A 19827-nucleotide genomic window follows, 5' to 3' on the forward strand; every position below is an offset into this window, starting at 1 on the left:
TAATAATAAAGATGCAAAGAGGCCGTGTTACTTCCTCTTCCTCCTCCTCCCCAGGCTGCCGGGTACATCCCAGTCACTCAGCACCCAGCCCGGCTCTGCGCAGGGGTGGTGCTGGGGTGTAACAGCATCTCTCAGCACCAGCACAGCCCGCGCTCACCCGTGATGCATAAGCACTTACGCACTCCCCTCCTCTGCTTTTAAACCTGAGATCACTTTGTATTTTAAAGCCTTCGGGATGTTCCTGCCCTGGAAACAAACAGCCTTTCTCTCATCTCAGAAACAACCTTTGCTTGGGTGAACTGGATTTCTCCTCTGCTGCCAGAGCCCTCCCAGAATACAGTCAGGTTTAAACCAACAACTCCCATTCAATCTTCTGCACCTCTGTGTAACGCTGGGCACCATTGCTGGCTTGAGATTTAACCTTTACTGTTGTCTTGCTGAGGGATAAGCGTACCTAATGCAGATTAAATGAAATTCCAGCACACAAAAACTAGCGGGGTAAATATAAAACCATAGCCAAAGAGCAATGGTTATGTCATCGCTGAGGAATCCAAAAGGCGCCTAAATGAAAATACCACAAAGAAAGCAAACAGAGAAGTTTGGGGCTGGGGGAGAGAAGCGAGGGAAGAGGATACGCCAGGAGAGGATACAGGAACAAAGAGAAAAGCCTGTGATAATCTGAGATGGGTTTGCCTCATGCCACTGCTGTAAGCCCCGGTTTTGTAAAACCCAGTCCAAGTTCTCATGCTCACGCGAATAAGGTTTTACAGAATAGGTTAAAAGATATACAAGAATTAATTTCACAAGTTTCTCCCCTCTTCTCTTTTTAATTTATGGCTGTCACCTGTTTGCTGACACCACGTGGGGAAAACATTTTGAGGGACCCTACATCCACACGTAGGCAGGCGGGCAGTGGAAGCAACTGCCGGTGTCCCCAGGGGTGTCCCCAACAGGGACACAGGTTCAAGCTGGCTGGCAGAGCGGGCAGCCAGGGATGCTGCCAGCCCCGGTGAGTCCCAGGTACCCTGTAAGGCAGATTCTGCCCCACCATGCTACTGCTTCGTGAGGCAAGGGCAGTCCAGGGGCTTTCCCAACGTCTTTAACTCTTGCTATTGCTGAGAAACAATTAAAAAGCCCCACATAAAACTTCCAAGTTTCATTACATTAGGAGCAGACGTCCTTTAGGAACACAAGGTTTTTTTTTAAAAAAAAACCATAATGAACTTAGGGGCTTCAAACATTCCCTCACCCTCCCCAACACATAGTAAATTCATTTAAATTGTTTTTCCTGGTCAAGGGACACTCAGGTCTCAGAACAGTGAAAGGCACATACCTGGAAGGCAGCGAACCACATGAGCCAGTCCAAGCGGTAGTGGTAGGGGGTGATAAAGCACGGCCGCCTCTTCAATTCCCCAGGTTTGCATTTGAAGTCATACTCCTCCCAGACGGCAGCAGGGTCATTGGGATCCAGGCTGGACGTCCCCTGAAGGATGACTTCTGTTCTCTCCTTGGTAATGCTGTGGGATGCAACATGATGGTGTTTGCCTCAGGTCATGTAAAATGCTCGTTCCTGAGAGTTAACAGTGTGGCAACGCGAGTCAGTGGCCTCGTGGTGTAGGTGGATCCCGACAGGTCAAGCTATAGGGAACCTGTAGGTCCAGCAGACTTTTGTCTCTCTAGCAGCAAACTACATGGAAAACTTCAACCTCCATGCCCTCCCATGCTCCTCTCTATCCCGCTGCAGTTGTGCCAGTCCAAGGAGGGATTATGGCCCCAAAAGATGATTCCCACTGAAATCAATGGGTCTGTCTTTCTAGATCAAAGCCTGACACTTGTCCAAGACACTGGGAGAACGCAGCCAGTGTCTCCCAAGTCCCACCTGGGATGAGCATCTTCAGCCTCCACCCACCTCTCTCTCTGTCCCATGTTTCTGAAGCAAACCTTTGTTTCTGTTACTCTGACGACTCCCATGATACAGGAGCTCTTCGACTACAAGCTCCTGATGATAAGAGGAAGCAGAGATGAAGGATGTTCACAAAACATTGCTCCATCTCCACGTTTTTAGCATGCACCACGTGCAAAAATACACACTGGTAACTGGTATGTGTGGCTGCCCTAGCAGCACAGCCACCAACGGCATCTGCAGGGGAAGTTTCCCAGGTGATCGTGCACAGAAATCCTGCCTCGGCATTGCGAAGGTCTGGCCCTGAGACCTCCAGGCTGCAGGATCAGCAGAGCAGCTTCCAGCTGGGACCACTCCAGCATCCCCTATGCGAGCCTGGCTCTCCCTGCAGCGCGGCCACGGGGCGCTGAGCTCCGGCTCAAACCTTGGCCGTGGCAAAGGGCAGGACAGGCTCCAGGGAGCCCAGGCCATCTGGCTACTGCTGCCTCGGCCCTGGGGAGGTGGCTGGCCCCAGATGGAGCACCCCCCAGGAGCTGACTCTGGGGACACCATTAACAGCTGCCTCTACATGCCCAAACATTTCACCATTCTGGCTGGAAGACAGGTCTCACGGAGCTATTACTCAGCAAGAGGAGGAGGAGGAGGAAGAGGTCATGTGTGAGCCAATGCAAAGCAAGCCAAGAAAAGCAGAAAAAGAAAACAAAAAAGCCCCCCATACCCAACTGATGTATAGAAACTTGGTTAAAAAGCCCCCCAGCCTCAGGGCAGGTCATGTGTATCCCCTTTGCTGCCTGGCCAGACTCTCTCTGCACAGCAAGGTGGTAGAGCAGGGGGATGGCAAACTCTCCAGGCCACGGCGAGCCCACGTGAAAACACCATCATCAAGTTCTCAATGACCTGCCAGTGATGCTCGCCTGCACCAGAGAGCTGTTTTCCATAACGAACACGTAACTGCGTAATTCTGCCTATCAAAGTTGTCCAGCTCCCAACACCCTTTTAATTTTTTACTACTTCAGTCCCTTCTCCTTCAACCCAAGAAACCGAAAGTTTGGAAACACATGGTCTCCACCTTCTCCCCCAATGGCTTCCAGTGATAGATGCTTACAACCCAAGGAATGCTGTATGTCTCCGCTTATAATTGTTACCTACATTTAATAGATTTCTGGATTCTCCAGCCAAGTTCCATATTATACGCTAGGCTGAGTTATGAGCCGTGGCCAGCTGCCCAATGGTTAGAAACACACTGTAAATCAGGGACACCAAATTACTAATAAAAGTATGTTCCTACTGTGTGATTCAAAATATGTCAAGTTTCACATAATCGTATATTCATTATAAGCTGCAATCCTCTTTTTATTGGTTTACATAGGCTGGAATTACAAACATATTACAGCAGCATTTCATCACATGCTCTTTAGGTTCTGGTAACTCTTGAAACAGAAACCATGGGCTGAAGAAGAAAAAGAACAACAACCCAAAGAAAACAATCTCCCGTAGCTTCACCATTCCAACCTTCAAAGAGGTTCAGGGGTTATTCGTCCTCCTCTCAGAAAAAAGGAGAAATTCAGCATTTTCCCAACTAGCGTTGATATTTTTAATCATGTTTTTTTCTAACTTTTTTTTTTTCCACAGAAATTTCTGCTATTTGAAAAACTGGGGGAAACATGTTCTCCCAGTGTCTTCTGCATCTCCAGTGCTCACATAAGACCTGCTCCTCCCCTTCACCATCCGCTCAGCCAGCCCTCTCAGCAGCCAACCTGCTCCACCTTTTCTAAAACCTGTTTAATTACTGTTGGCTTCTCCTGTGGGACCTCCTCCAGAGCCCACTACCCCAAGAGCTTCCCACCCCACCCCTCGGCTCAGACCTCTGGGGGACACCCCAAAGCCACCACAGCAAGGTGGTGGCAAAGCCAGATGTCCCTGCAAAGAAGACTAGCCCTGTTGCTGCCCCTGGGGCAAGCTGTTCAGATGAAGCCCTGTTTTCCAGCATTTTCTCAGTTGGAAGAGCCTGGGAGGGCCAAGCACAGAAGAATGGTTATGGTGACCCCAACCGTGGCTCACCTAAGCCTGGTGACCCCAACCATGGCTCACTTAATCCTGGTGACCCCAACAGTGGCTCACCCAAGCCTGGTGACCCCAACCATGGCTTATTTAATCCTGGTGACCCCAACCACGGCTCACCTAAGCCTGGTGACCCCAACCGTAGCTCACTTAATCCTGGTGACCCCAGCTGTGGCTCACCCAAGCCTGGTGACCCCAACTGTGGCTCACTTAATCCTGGTGACCCCAGCCGTGGCTCACCCAAGCCTGGTGACCCCAACTGTGGCTCACTTAATCCTGGTGACCCCAGCCATGGCTTACCTAAGCCTGGTGACCTGTCCCCAGAAAGTCTAGACTCAGATGTTTAAAAACCAGCCCGGTTACGACCGCAGCTGGAGATGCCTCCCTCGTCCAGCCTCACCCTGCAGCGGTGCGCAGGATTTCCTGAACTGAAGGCAGCAGCCAAACTGCTGCTGGACCTGTCCTCTCAATTTGTCTTGTTCTTTTTTGAGGTCATTTATACTTTCGTCTCCACAGTTTCCTGTAGCAATGAATTCCCCAAGTCACTCGTTGGAAAAAGCACTTCCTTTTGTTGGCCTAAAATCTGCTACCCAATAGCTTATGTGAATATTTACATGAGGGAGAGCAAACGCGCGCAGGGGAAGAGAAGTTCACCATAAATAAAGCGGGCTGGTGATGGCGAAGAGTATCCACTGGATGAACTCTCTTACGGATATTTTCATCCTGCTATTACATTTGCTACATCAATATAGTGAGCTAACTAAAGTAGCTCCAAGAAAATAAATAGTGATTCAGTGGGAAAGAAACCTGCTCCTTTTCTCCTTCTTTCTCATAAACAGATATTCCATAAATCATAATTCGGTGGGAAAGAAACCTGCTCCTTTTCCCGGTTTCTCTCATAAACAGATATTCCAAGCCCAGTGGCTACTGGACGGGTTTGTTTAGGTTTAGGGCACACAGACCGGCTACCACTACACTGGAGAGACGAGCAGAGCTATAGGATGCGCCGTTAAACCACACGTACCTCCCGAACGCGCCGTAGGTGTTCACTATCCTGAGGGGGCTGAACGAGGTGTTCATGACTTGTCTGGAGCTGAGCAGGTTTAGGACAACCGGGATGCTGAGATAAGCAATCAGGAGGCCGAAGGAGATGTTCACCACTTTGCGGACATAGCAGCCTGTTCGGGACACAAAAGCAGAGCCGAAGGTGATTTCAGTGACGGCGATGGGCTCTGCCCCCCCTGCTCCCCTGCCCAACCCCCCTGTGGTGGCCAGGACCCTGCCCGGGTGCTCACAGCTGCTCTGGGGCTGGGGCTGACCCCCCCCGCCCCCGCAATCCACCCGACCTTGCCAAGGGCCATGCTATCGCTCCAGAGATCTGCCTTTCTCCAAATAGTCTGAGAAAGGGCTAAAAAGAAAAATGTCAAAAATGTAAGATTAATCATTGCTTTAATACCGGGGGAAAAGCACAGCTGGCACTTGCACCTTGCTCAGAGTTGCACTCCTGGTTTGTAAGCCGTGCGTGGGGCACCTCCAGCTCCAGTGCCCCCGCTCCTGCCCGGGCTGCCTCCTCCCCGCTGCCCAGGCTCTCTCCTCCCAGACTTTTCTCTGCATTTTCCTCCCTCTTGCTCACTAGCTCCACTCAAACCTCATCTTCCCTTGCAAAATCTCTGCTGCTTATCGTTTATGTATGAGACATGCGTTGCTCTTCCAGCGCTTTGGTGCTCGGTGCAGGAGCAGCACAGGGCTGTGCTGGATTTCACTCTAAGGAGACACCTACTGCAATCGGACAAATAAGCAGACGTGACCTCTGAGGGCTTCCTACCCTTTATGGCCGTTTTAAATTTATTTAACATTAACAGCCAAAGGATCAGATTCAAAGAAATCGCATGTAGCTTTCCCCTTATCTCTGCAGGAGAGGGATGTTTATTTGAACCTCTCTCAGAAGCTATTAATAATTGTTTAGTCTGAGAACATTTCTGAAGAATCATTTGATTTGGGAAGGAGCTCGCTGAGATGCCCCCCCTCACCCCCTGTGCTGCTGCAAGAGCAGTATGAGTCTGTTGGGCATTTTTTTTGTCTTTTAGATGGGCTGAACTTCCCAGCCTGTAACTAAAGAGCAGGTACCGACACAAAGCCCTCCACCGTACGGGCAGCGGCTCCTCACATCATTGTTTGTGGCTGTGCATGGACTGCTCATCCCTCCGCAGGTGGCGATCATCATCATGCCCTTGGGGTCACAGCTCAGTCAGAGAGAAAAAGGGTTTAATACAAGGAAAAAAAAAATCTACATGGCAAGGATGGAGCAAAACTTGGGGAAGGAGCACGGGACGTGAGCCAACGGGAGCTGGATTGAGCAGGCAGGAGCTGAGCACTAGCGACGGGAATTCAAGGTCTCAGTAGGAATTACACACGCACACGCTTCAAGGATGTGGCCAGAGCCTTGTAAAATCAGGTCACGAGCGGGGCACAGCTGGGCACCCTCCTGTCTTCTGCTCTGGTGGCCCAGGGCTGAGGGCTCCTCCAAGCCTCTTGCCACACAGACCATCAGCACCAGCTCAACTGCCTCTGCTCTGTTAGCAGAAAAAATATGCAGAAATCCAAATTCACCCAGAATATTACAGACACCCTCCCCTTTACTTATGGATTACCTCTTTTTAAAAGTCCACGTCTATGCCCCAGAGCAGAGGTACATATGGATGGTTCTCCTTGCTTGGGCACCCTGGCTCAGTAAGGTTTTCTGGAGAACATCACAAATTCCTCAAAAAAAGGATCTACCTCCCCCTCACGGTGACTCACCGAGTGCCATAGCACAGAGGCACCCTTTGGCTTCTCCTCCAGAAAGGAAAGTGTAACTTGAGTGTTGTTTGGGACTGGAGGCCAAAATACAGTTGGTAGGAAAGCTCTGGGCTCTCACAACCTCTAAAGCAAAGCTACCAGAGAGGAAAAGCTGTAAAATATTTCTTCCAGCAAAATATGTAAGATAGGAGACACAGAAAGTTTAATGAAACTGCACTAGCCTTGCTGGAACTAACGCTTCAGGTTAATAAGCTGTGTCTCTGGGTGGATGAGAAAGGACTAGAGACAGATGCTGAATCTTGTTGACATTTTTCATTTGTCTGACAGATGTTTAGCATTTAAAAAATGAGCATCTTGTGATCGTTGTTGATATTATAGGCAATTTGTTGCTTATATGCGGTTGATAAAAATGCTACAAACACAAATCTGTATCTGCCATGCAGCCCCGTGAAAAATATGCCAGTATGGCTTGTGCAGGCGATGTGGGACAGGGCTGCCTGAAAACTCCCTTCAGAAGGCAACACCAACCCCACTGGTCCCTTCTGCTCAGTAACAAACCCCTTTGTATTTGCTTTTCCATGTTCACGGGATGAAGATGCGTTCACCTCCACCCTGCTCTGGGGAGCTCGCTGCTACCGTGACCGCGCACTAACTGCAGTGGCCACCCCAGCTGCTCCGCTCGCCTCCTCCAAGCGGGATGCTGAACGGGCAACAGCCCCTTTCCCAGCAGTTGGGTCTCTTTCCCAGTTAGCCAAAGAGTGGTTGGACCCACAATGGATCAACAATCCATTTGGTTCTTTCTGGAAGAGCGACCTCATGTCCAGTCACTTGCCCAGGGAAGCAGGGTGCTCGTGCAGCCCTAGCACCCATGGGTGCAAGGGGCAGGAGGGGAGATGGGTCACAGGACTCCCGTGCCACGGGGGAAGGAGGAGAGCGAACACGAGAGCTGCTTCTGCACCCAACTCCTAACACAAACCCCTCACCTCAAACCACACGGGATGTTGCGCTCTTGACATTAAACAGACAAAATCAAAACCCAAAGGTAATAAGAAAACGGTGAGATCAATCGGGCAACTCCACATTGCTCATTTTGGGGTGGAGCCTGATGCTCACTGAGGTGAGAGCCGGGAGGACTGACTCTCGGGAGCAGAGGTGCCAGAGCTGCAGCTGCCTGGACTCGCTGCGGACACCAGCCCTGCACAGAGGACATGCCCTCTAGCAGCAATGCAGGGGCAACCCCCTCGGGGCAATCCCTCCAGGGCAATCCCCCCATCCTGGGGCACCCCCCCCGGGGCAATGCCCCTGCAGAGCCTTATGCACGAGGTCCCAGCACCCTCCAACCCCCAGAGGAGACCACGCAGGGGCAGAGCCATCTCCCTGCCCAGCCAGGTTTGCTCCAGAAGGAGATGGCAGCTTCTGCCACAAGCACCCCGAACATGCCCACCTCCCCCTGCTCTGGGAGTAACTCACCGCGGGGCAGCTGCCCCCCGGCCGGCTCTCGCTGCTGCAGCCGCCCCGCTCGCTCTCCCAGCCCTCCTGGCCTGGAGCCGAAGAGGAACGCCAGGCTGGCGTCGTCGAAGCAGGCGATGCTGGGCACGATGGTCAGCCAGTTGAGGAAACTCAGGTTCCCGCTTACGATCAGAAGCACCTAAATGGAAAGAAAGTAGCAGAGGGTGTCGCATCCACTGAAACGACAACAGAAAAGTGTGGTGAAGGAAACGCCGGGTAAATTCTAGCACCTAGCACATCCTTTGCTGATTTTCCATGATTGCAACAGCGACGGCAAACCTTTTCCCGCCTTGACCAGGCTGCAGCCCAAAGGCACCCCCCCGGCTTGCAACGCGAGCTCTGCCCTGCCTTTCAGCAGGAGGAAGCCCAGCCAGGGTATAGTGTGACTTGATTTCCATAGTGCTCCCGGGGACGGCGCAGAGGTTTGATCCCAGGGGAACCATCCGCTTCCTGCTTATGCCAATGTATCTGTGACAGCAACGTTCCTGAAACCCTTCAGAAGGAAATATTGGAACTTCTAATTAAAGAGCAGCATTAAATATAGAAGTGTGGATTTTTTTAAGAGGCTTTTTTTTTTTTTTTTAATTTTAGCTTTTATTGGCCGTTTAGGAGAATGTCTTGCATGTGTAAGGCAGAGAAAGTGGAAAAATCTGTGTGCCTTTGGAGGAGTCTCCATAAATATCTGTACACATTGGGAAAGGCTTTTTGTAGGCACATGTTATTTTATGTCTTACCCTTACAATGACCTGAAAAATATGAGGAACCTTCTTGCCATTCTCCAGCAAGTCCAAATGAGCATTAGGTGGGTCATCTGTGGGCACTGCCCATTTAACCTTGGTCACGAATCACGTCTTCACAGGACATGGCTTCATTCTGCAGCTGGAAGGTGTCACTTCCATGGTCACACGTCAGCCACGGGGAAGGAGCAGGTAAATCCCCGCGCCAGGTACGTGCCAGTGCCCCGCCACAGCCTCTCGTTAGAGCATCACGTAAACCCGAACACACAGAGCATCTTCTGCTTCCTCACAAGCATTGGTTTTAACTTCTGTTTTTCTAGCCTAAATTTATTCAAACCCAGTCTATACTTACTCACTTTTTCTAAGTCATTATTTAACCTGTTCGTACACCTCCCTGTTTTATTTGTATTTAAAGCACGCCAAACCACTCTGGTTTCCTCTCCCAGAGGAATTCCCTGCCTGCTCATCCCCGCAGCCATGCCCTCAGCCTGAGCAAGGTTCTAATCAATCTTTCCGGGCGCTGACAAGGACCGTACGAGGGATATCAGATGGGTTTCACCAGGACCTTGTACTGCGATGCTAACGTTTCTCGTGCTCGACCAGACCTACCTCTCCCGCTGTGTTTTAACACCACATTGATCTTTTCCACTGGGGTGTCACGTTAGTGCTTGACAACCCGTGTGCACGTCTCCCTACACATAAACGGTTTCCAAATGCACAGTTCCCAGCATCACGCAGACACCTCTGCTCCTAACCCATGGCACATCATCCCGCACGTCGCATGGCCCGACTTCATCCCATCTGCCCGTTAACCTCAGGAAGGCAGGAGCCCGGGCAGCACTGACACCACCAAGGATGCTGAGAACTGATGGACTCAAAAATCCGTCGCTTTCCTTTCATACACAATATGGTTTTTAATCAAAAGCACCTGAAGCCTTAATTGCTCCACATTTTGTCTGAGAAGGGATCGCTGCCAGCTCAACCTTGCTGACAGCAAGACTTGCACCAGCTGCAGATTGGACACTGTGAACTTGCTCCCGTGCCAAAGGGACACGTCAAACAAAGCCAACGCCAAGGCAGTGGCCGTGAAGACACCTCTGGGTTTCCCTGGGGCTGCCCAGCCACCGCAGCGGTGACAAAGGAACGTGCTAGGAGCGACCCAGCATGTCGACATAGAACAGTCTGTGGGAATCCACGCACACAAGGACAAGAAGACAAAAGCAGCTGATGCCTGTTCAGGACCATTTGAGTTTTGAGGCCACTTTGGATTCTTGTCCCATTAGTCACATTACTTAGGGTTTAGCCCTAATTAACTAGCTGTGCCTCAGACACATTAAAACAAAAGAGGTGGAAAAAAGGGAAGAAAAGAAAGTAATCTCACCATCTTATCCATCAAAAATGAAGGTTATAAAGCTGACTTCATGTATTACATGTTGAAAAACAATGCCCTGATGTAAGAAGGTTTTTTATTTTTCAGCCTTCAGACGAGCTAATGAGAACTTCCCTACCTTCCAGCTGGGCTGAAAGCTGTAACCTTGATTGGCACCACTATTATTTTATTTAAAGAACACTTCTCCATTCACACAGCTGAACTTTATCCTCCCGTGAACTGTTTACTCACAATTTTAGCACATGTGGTCAAGGAAGACTTTCAAGACAGTGCAAGACAAACGCACGAACCCTCAACACACCCAGCATCCCACTGCAGGCAGAGGAGCTGTCGTGTGGACCACACTCCTGCCAAACCGACTGCAGCCCTGCCACAGGTCTCCTCCTCCAAGGGAACAAGTGACAAGGGTTTTGAAAGCTCTGAGTGGAGACAGAAGCTGAAGGACTGACCACAGACCCGTGAGGCACAGCTGAAGCTCCCCACTGCTCCTCCAGCCCGTGCTGCACTGAGGACGGCGGGTCTCTGGAGGAAACCTGGCTGCCTCGAAAAGCCGACTCAAGCCAAACCCAAGAAGATTCTTGAGCTAGAGACCATCACAAACTTCCCACTCCCGTGGCAAAGCACACCTTTGGGCCTGCCTTCTCCAACATACACAAAACCCCCACAAGGAACACCAAACAGCTACATCCCAAGCAAAGAGGAGCACGTACGGAACCTTGCAGGCTCTCCTCTGGCCAGGGCGATGAAGGCTGATGGGTGCTGGCAGGTCGCAACTCCACCGTGTAACCGGTCACGTAGCTACCATCAAGGGGGTTGGTATCTCCTCTGGGGTAGCAAGTGACAGGACAAGAGGAAACAGCCTCAAGTTGCACCAGGGAGGTTTAGATGGGATATCAGGAAAAAATTCTTCACTGAAAGGGTGGTGAAGCACTGGAACACCTGCCCAGGGAGGTGGTGGAGTCACCATCCCTGGGGGTGTTCAAACACCATGTAGATGCGGTGTTTAGGGACAGGGTTAGTGGTGGGCTGGGCAGCACTGGGTCATCAGTTGGCCCTGATGATCTTAAAGGTCCTTTCCAACCTGAATGATTCTTTGATCCTATGGTAAAACTTCCTACAGCACAAGGCAGATCATCCAACAGTAGGTCTTCGCTGAAATCCTGGGATGCCTGGGAATGCTGCAATATATTTTTTATTTTATTCCTTTTATATTATTCCTTCACGCTGCTCTTGGCTTTTAGAGAGGTGTCTCTTGACCTCACTCAGAGGTCTCCAACCTCTGCTGGGGCTTGTTCAAGAGCAAGGTCTCCATGGCATTGTCCACCATATGGGCAGGAACAAGGAAATGAGCCCACCACCCCACTTCACAAGCAGCACACTTGATCTGTTTTCAAGGGCTTTGGGGCATTACCTGGAGGTTTGTCATTAGGATTTGGTTACACTCACGTAACACGAGGAGGCTCCAACTGCAACGTGGACCCATTTAGCTTGGACTTGCCAAAACAGATGGTAAGAGGACAGTTCCTGTCCTGAAAAAATACTAAATCTAAACATACCGGACAAAGTTAGATCAAAATTAGGATGTATTCCAGCTGTGTTACAGGCAGAGAGCGGAAGAATTTTGGCACCTAACTCTTATTTCAGCAACGCTCTCTGGGGACATCAACTTAAGAGAAAGTCACTCAGGATCACATAAGGAGTCTCGCAGCAGAACCCAAAAGAGGATGCACATCTCCCAATTACACATCCAGCATCTTAATTACAAGTCCCCCCAAATACTTCTGTGCCCAAATGCTGGTCCGTGGAGTTTCCCTGTGGGTCATCCCCGAGTGCCCCCATCCAGTGTGCCCTCTCCCTCCCTGAACCAGGCTCACTGTGGTGCTTGCTCTCCCACTCAAAAATACGCGGTCATCTCCCGAAATACCATTCCACAATGCAAACACCAGTAACAAATGCACAATTTTGGTCTGAGGACTTCCAGCCAGCGTTCTGTTAAAAAGATGTATGTTTTCTCACTAAAAAAATGACAACAAATAAATATTAAAAACATACCATTTCATATATATGATATGATTGGCACCATTTCTTTGAATACGGTGATTTGCAAGTTATGATTTTGAAAACCCCAGCAGGACTCTTCAGTAACGGAGCCACATAATCTTAGCAAAATGAGAGATCTGACCAATTACAGTATGTAACAAAAATCCCAACTATTATTCAGTTAAAAAAATAATTACTTATTTAACCAGAGTTGAATAATTATCCAGAATTATGAGGGGAAAAAAGTATTTAAATCTGAATTACACACACATGTTAGGTCCTCGAACATAACATACTCGAAGGTTGGCGCTCCCCCTTTGACCCGAATGTGATTTAGTTTGGTGCATATTAATCAGCCTGTATTCATTAACACGCTTCTCACTTAGCTACTTTGTTAGGAAACTCTGATCCTTTTCTGAAGTGATTTGCCTCGTGCAATTGCAGTAACATTGCCACTTCTGCCGAGGCTCGTTTTACAGCTTTGTGCGGAGCGACTGGGTGGTCCACGGGAGGTTTTTTTGAGCAGTGATTCACCTCTTTATTGCTTGGAAGTCAGAAGCAAGATATCTTATTTCCACCAGCCCTTAAAAATCAGGGGATTCAAAAATAATACAAGTTTGGCGTTTCCTGGTCTGTGGGTGGAATCACGAACCTGACACGTTTTTAACTTCAGTTATTCCAGCTGAGCCTCGACGCTCACACCCGCCGTGCTCAGCCCCAGGTGAGTACAGCACCCTGCCCAGGGGGCTGAGCACCCCGAGTCCCTCAGCCTCGCGAAAATAAACCTCAAGGGACCTCCTGTTTCCAAGTCAATAACAGGCAAACAGATAATTTTCCAGACCTGCCGGTGGGTGGCTGTGCTGGCAACGGGTCTGGCGAGGTTCTGCCCAAGGTGTCACCCGCTCGACGTGCCGGGCCAGCAGCCGATGCCTTCTGCAGCGCTGATCCTGCCGGTGCAGATCCCCGCGGCCAGCGGATCCTTTGCCAGCAAACTAGTACTTGCCCTGGCAGGTAACGCACATTTACCTGAATCCTGCCTTTCCTGCGTGAAACCTCCGAAGCGTCTGTGTCCTGCTCTCCCTCCCCTGGTGATGCGGAGCCACGCTGGCTCCTGGAGGGAGGTTTAATGGAGCACGAGTCTCTCTGGGCAGCGAGGGCAGCAAGGGCAGTGAGGGCAGCGAGGGCAGTGATCTCTGCTCACCATCTGCTCGCCTCCTGCCCCAGCACCTGCCGGGGGGCACGGCTGATGTGGGCGCCGGGGATCTGGGGTAACCACCCAGCTTCCCAAGGGCTAACTTCACCTGGTAGCAGCGCAGGTGTAGGGGCTGGACCTCCTCTGCCCCCCCGTTGGGGAAAAGGGCACCAAACTCCTCTGGGAGCTGGTGCTGAGCACGGGCAGCATCACTGCTCCTGCCCCATCATCTGAAGAAGAGCTTGTTGCCAGCACCTCCGAGTCACACCAGCCTTTGCACCATGCCAGGCTTGGCCCTTCTGGACCCCTACCATGACCGCAACCCCCCGTACCCCCCCTCCACCCTCCACCCCCGACCTCTGCTGCGCTGGATGGGCTGTGCCCTCCTCACCTTGCTCTGTGTTTGTGTGTAGCAAGCATCTTTCTCTTGCTGGACAATATTTAAATGCACAATTATAACAAACACATGGTATCAACCCCTGTGGTGATTTTTAAAAATTTTTTATTAAAGCACAGTATTAATCATGGTAATTGGGTAGGAACTTAAAGGTTATAAAACTACAGCATGTCTAATGAGCGAGGTCCTTATAGGAGGAACTGAGGTTTTTAATCTAATAATGTCAGTTTTATGGATTATGACTGGAGTTTTATGAAGTGTGATATGAAATACTGTGGATTCATGGCTCTCACTGGATTAATTTGGAAAAGTAGTTTTCCTGGTTCTAGGCCCAAAAACAATTATGCCTTACATTTCTGTCCCCTGCACTGCTACCAAACCCCTCCGTCAGAACACGGGCACCTACACCCATAATGTTTTTACAGGTTGGGCTTCTTTGTTTGGCTGGGTTTTATTTTTTTCAACCGCAGATTGTTATAAACATACAGTAGGTAGGAGAAGCTCATATTCTGTGTAGCAGACTGTATATTTGTCCAGAAGGAACAACAACAGGCTGTAAACTCTTAAACACAGTCGCGGGCTGGCTGGAGCCCACAGGCTCCGTCCGAGCACGGGGCCAGGGTCACCGCGCAGCACTGGAGCTCGCCGATTCTCAGCCTTTGGCCCAGAAGAGCCAAAACCAGGGTTCCCAGAAGGATTATAATTTGTTCAAAGAGAAAAACACAGGAGCAGAGGGTTGGAGGAGACCTCAAGAAGCCGTCCAGCCCTTCCTGCTGCCCCAAGGTACAGCTGTCTCTACTTGCACCAGAGTGTGTTACTCTAAACCCTTCCTAGAAGCCTTGTGGAGTGATGGAGCCAGGTCCCTGGCCTTCCTGGGCTACCTGCCCCACTGCTCCACTAGCTTTAGATTATTCCTAACATCTAGCCTGACTCCTCCTCGACAATATTTAATCCCATGACCCCTTCTCGCTGACTGGCATCGGACCGCTCCACCTTCCATAGCTTTTCAGACAGGTGAAAACTGCCCTTTGCCTGCTGCCTCCCCCCTCCCAGAAATGTTCTCGTTCGGATTAAATGATCCCAGCGGGTCCAAGCCTGCCTTGAGAATCCGGTCCCTACATCTCTGCTTATTCTCACCATCCTCTGCATTTTCTCCAGCTGGGACATATCTTTCCTGAAGGGAATGTCCAAAACTGAGCCACAGCTTTCAGCTCTACCCTTACCAGTGGTGGAGAGCAGGAAGGATTTATATACTCGCAGCATAAAGAATTTCCATATTCCAGGAGTACGTTTGTCCTTTCTCCAGCAGTGCAGCCCACCTGACTCGATCGCATTGCCAAGATTATTCTGAATACTCATCACGTGCGCCAACACCCTCTACCTGAGCACGGTCTACTAATATTAGACATCATTATCCAAGCCCCAGAACATCCCCAGATAGACCCTGGGGAAGTCCCCCTGATAAATCCTTCCCTCTGACAGTGAGCCATTGATAACTGCTGAATAGACTTTCCAACCCGTTTTGTCCGCCAGACAGTATTTCCTTCTTCTTACAGACCCCATTTTCTTGGGTTGTTTATGAGATTTTATGTGAAACAGTTTCAAAAGCCTCAGTAAAAGCATATATTGTTTATCCTCTATTCATGCGCCTCGTTTTGTCAGTGAAGGAAAGAAGACTGCTTTTACATAGCCTGCTCTTGGCAAAACCACGACGGCTGTAGTTATCCCCCTTGTTTTTTCAGGGGTATGTAGAAATGGCCTGTTTCATCATTTTTCCCCAGTATTTTTCCAGTAATGGCTCTGCAATGTCCTGGCTCTTCCCTTTTTCTCTCTTTAGAGGACAGGTACTTTATTAGCTCTTCTCCGTTCTTTCATTACTTCACCTATGTCCTATGTGTTCACACAGATAATCACTGATGTTGACAGGTTTTCAACAACCAGCTCTTTAACAGCCCGAGGATTGAATTCTTTGGGCTCAGACGACTTGAAAAGATCTAACTTAGCAAAGTATTTTCCAGCTCTCCCCTGCCTGTGGCTGAGGTCATCCCGCTTTGTTACTGGTATTAATTATACCAACAGCCACGTGAGATGTGACTTTTTAGTGATGACTATTACCAAAAAAGCACTGATTTCAAGATAAAACACAGACCGAATTTATCAATTCGAAAAAATAAGATGTAGAAAAAACAAAAGTAAACGCCTTCATTACACATAAAATAAACAAGCACTTACTCACTCTGTGCTAGTGAAAGCTGGAGAGAAAAAAGCCCTCTCATCTGTGCGCTGCCAAAACTGCAGTGCCTGGGTCCCGCGTGCATCTTCTCATCGCAGATGCCAGAGTCACACATGGTCAGCTCAGCTGACTGGGACAGCAAAGACCCCCTCCTCTGATGGACCTGCTGCTGGATCTCCAGAACTTCAGAATGCTCCTCAATGGACTTTGTGTGTCACCAAGAAAGAGGAGATCAGTCTCTGAAGCTGGATTTTATGGGCCCTTATGAAGGAGCTGAGGTAAAGAGGAGTCCACATCAGCACCCAAGGTGGTGTGTGATTAGCTCTCTGGAGTTACCAGGAAAGCAGTGGCCTTCGGAGCATCTGGTCTCCATCCCTTTCTATCCCACATGTGACAACAGCACTACTCCACAGCCATACGAGGCTAATGGCAAGGGTCCCAGCTGAGAGGAATGCCTGCATGAGGCTTATCTGCCATGGCTGAGCGAAGGCACTACGGGCTCTCAGCTTCCCGTGGCAACCAGAGCGAAGTGGGAGTTTGGAAATGACCCAGCCAAGCCATGCCTTTGAGCAGAGAGTGACGAATCCTGGTGGTTCAGGTGACATCAAGGGAAAGGGAGATTTGCCATCACCCACCTCGGCCTGTTTGCCCAGTGTCCCAGCACCACTCCTTGCTCTCCAGCCAGCCTGCTCTCTGGCTTTCCTCCAGGCACCCAGCAGCCTGGCTGGGTGAAAGGCAGACGGTGGCACATTGGTGCTGCCAAATGGAAAGCACAAGTGCTACTGGCTGCACTGGGCACGCTCCACTGCCCACAGTCTCTGTCCCATCTGTGCCTGGGATGGGTCTTTCAAAGGAAAATACCAGCATCCTCTGAACAGGCGTGCATCGCTTTCGTTTTGGTTAGGCTGTATGCTCTTTTGAAACACGCAGCCCTGCCACCAAAAGATCTCCTACGCTTAGGACAAGCAGAAACTCCCAACATCAAAAATTGGTCCTTCCTGTAAGAGATAGGAAGGACAAGCCTCAAAAGCCAAATTTAATTTTAATGTGCCTCCAGTTACTTGCGTACCACGAAAATATAGCCTCCCACAAAGAAAAACAGGCTATCATTCCCCCATCTGGTTTCAGTTTGAAAAATACTTATATATGTAGTTTTCCCCAAAAGTTATTGTAGGCATGGGCAAAAAATTCCCATATAAATGACAACAGCGAGAACATTTAATTTTCCCCTATTATTAACTTAATCTCTTGTTTACTTCTTGATTTGATATTTGCATGAGGATCTACTCTCTGCTTTCCAGAGCCTTTTAGTGCAGAAAAATACAGAGGAAAACAGTTACCTCTGTCCACTTGCTCTGTTTTAGACAGCAGATAAAATGGTTTTGTGAATCCCACGGAAGTTCAGAAAGCTTCTGGAAGTACCAGGAGAAAAACGAGCAGTCAGTTGTGCTAATAAGATGAGAAAGAAGAATGTGGTTTGACTTCGGTTTAACTTTTGGATGTGCAGTCAATTAGGTGACCTCAACTTAGTCAACAGAACAGGTGTCCCACGAAGGGAAGCGAAGTGCCTTTCCCCATCCCCTACGTGCCATGGGAACACCTGATCTCAGGGCACCTAGACACTCCTAAGAGACCTCAGCCCTGAGTTTCCAAAAGGGGTGGAAGCACCTACCCAGCTTAATGGGAATATCGCGGAGTCAGGAAAGAGCCCAAATTTGGTATCCAAAACATGATTTCATAGGCAAAGGCTAAGTATTTCCTTCCCACAAGATGACAGGACAGAACCCACATATTATTACCACATTTAATACAGAAATAAGGAAATAATAAACCTTGAGATGTCCATTGCACAGCTGCACACATGCACTATGCACCTCTAGTGAGACTGAAGATAGGCAAATGATTCATTTACAGCCAGAGGAATTAGGGAGAAATCAAAGCATTTTATAATTCGCACCCTATATACCAACTCTTGTTTTCCTGACATGTTAAAAAAGACTCATATTTATCCCTAAAAAGCAGAAGTTAGTGTTTATAATGTTTATAAATGTATAGATGTATAGATGTATAGATACTTGTATAGATGGAGACTCCCCTGAACTTAAAAATGTGTAATGGAAATATTGAAAAATAAAATAACTGTTGAGGAATAAAGTAACTATGGATGCAGAAATGCAATCGTGTAGCAATCTTCGCTAAAACTTGTCCTTGAACTGGGTCAGACTTTGACATATTACAAATTGCACCGTAAGGCTTTTGCAATCCCCCGTCTAAGTACCTGGTCTAAAGTTACAAACAGAACTGTGCTAAAGCAATAGGAAACCAAACCTTTTCCATTCGTGTTATATACCCCACATTTGTTCTTGATCTAAATGTGAAGCAATATAAATGTCTCACTCCCTACTCATTTTTAATTTGTAGCTCTATGAACCACCTACTGTAGTTCCCACAGATTATGGGATTTGAGTGCAGAGCATTTCTATGGATAAGCACAATTTCCAGATTTTCAATGGAAAAAAAATTCAAGAGAAGCAAGAGAGTGAATGTAGAGTGATTATGGGTTTTTTTATATATATATATGCACATACACATATATACATACATACATACATACATATATATATATATATCTCATGCTTCAGCAGTCCACTTGACCTTCAGCGATGAGTGGCCAGAAGGATGGACGGATGGACAGCAGCTCAGGGGAAACACCTGGGACTGGGATGCTGGGATAAGAAACAAGTCCAGTGCTAAAAGAGAAAAACTTAGTTTTTCTTATCTAACATATAGCCCCAAAAGGCTGTGCTAAGTATTCTTGTTCTAGGAAACTTTATACGTGTAACTCGATTAGCAAAGTATCGTGTGTGAATTTAGGCTCGGCTGCTCACTCTGGGTTGGCAACACGACTGGGCTGCCCCTGCCCTGCTCCTGCAAAGCGCAGGCACCTCTGAATCACTGACTTTGACACATTTATCCTGCTCTGCAGCTTTGTTATGTAAAACACCTCTCAGTGTTGCTTGATCCACTGACTCCTTTGCTACAGGCTGCAGTGTTCCACGTTAATACATTACAGGCTAAATAACTGCCCAAGGACTGTTTCTGGAAGTGTTGGACCAATGTAAAATGGAAGAATAATTTTACAGAAGGAAGGAATTTTTTGCTACTCTGCTCTAAATTATCCACGTTTGCATCCCTGATGGTAAAGTTACTTCCTAAAGGGGGCAGCTGTCATGAAGACATTTAATGGCAAAAACCTTTCAACACCTTATTTATTTTTTTTACTAAAGGCTGAAGAGTACTTCCATGGGCCAGCAAACCTCAGCGAGGTTTCAGCAGCGTTCTACATGAGAGGACAAACTTCAGATAAATTTCTTCCTGATTTTACTCCAGTTTGTTCCAAAAAGTTGATTTTAGTGCAGGCCTCCTGGATGCGGATGCTGTTTAAGGGTGGGAAGGCAGCATCTCTCCCGAGGTAGGAGCGAGTCTTCTAAGTTTGGGACAGGGAGTTTCTCCATGGAGAACATGCCAGCACACAAAAAGAAGGTGGCAAACAAGAGCGGGAGTCC

General features: G+C 48.7%; 1 protein-coding gene and 1 long non-coding RNA gene across 3 annotated transcripts in view; one reads left to right on the forward strand and one right to left on the reverse strand.

The window, feature by feature from the left end:
- The window catches only part of LMF1 (lipase maturation factor 1), a 207561-nt gene that overhangs the window by 22272 nt on the left and 165462 nt on the right, over positions 1–19827 (reverse strand). For both annotated transcript variants that reach the window (XM_080386556.1, XM_080386557.1), the window contains 3 exons: positions 8234–8411; positions 4989–5142; positions 1334–1517 (listed from right to left, as the gene is read on the reverse strand). In XM_080386556.1, the coding sequence (XP_080242682.1) occupies positions 1334–1517; positions 4989–5142; positions 8234–8411 (516 nt within the window). The remainder of the gene's footprint in view (positions 1–1333; positions 1518–4988; positions 5143–8233; positions 8412–19827) is intronic.
- LOC308063536 overlaps positions 8457–19827 on the forward strand; it is a 673278-nt gene continuing 661907 nt past the window's right edge. Inside the window, exon 1 of the long non-coding RNA XR_013927980.1 lies at positions 8457–11278. This is a non-coding gene — a long non-coding RNA (uncharacterized lncRNA). The remainder of the gene's footprint in view (positions 11279–19827) is intronic.

Source organism: Falco punctatus, assembly GCF_963210335.1.
Source record: "Falco punctatus genome assembly, chromosome: 4".
NCBI lineage: Eukaryota > Metazoa > Chordata > Aves > Falconiformes > Falconidae > Falco > Falco punctatus.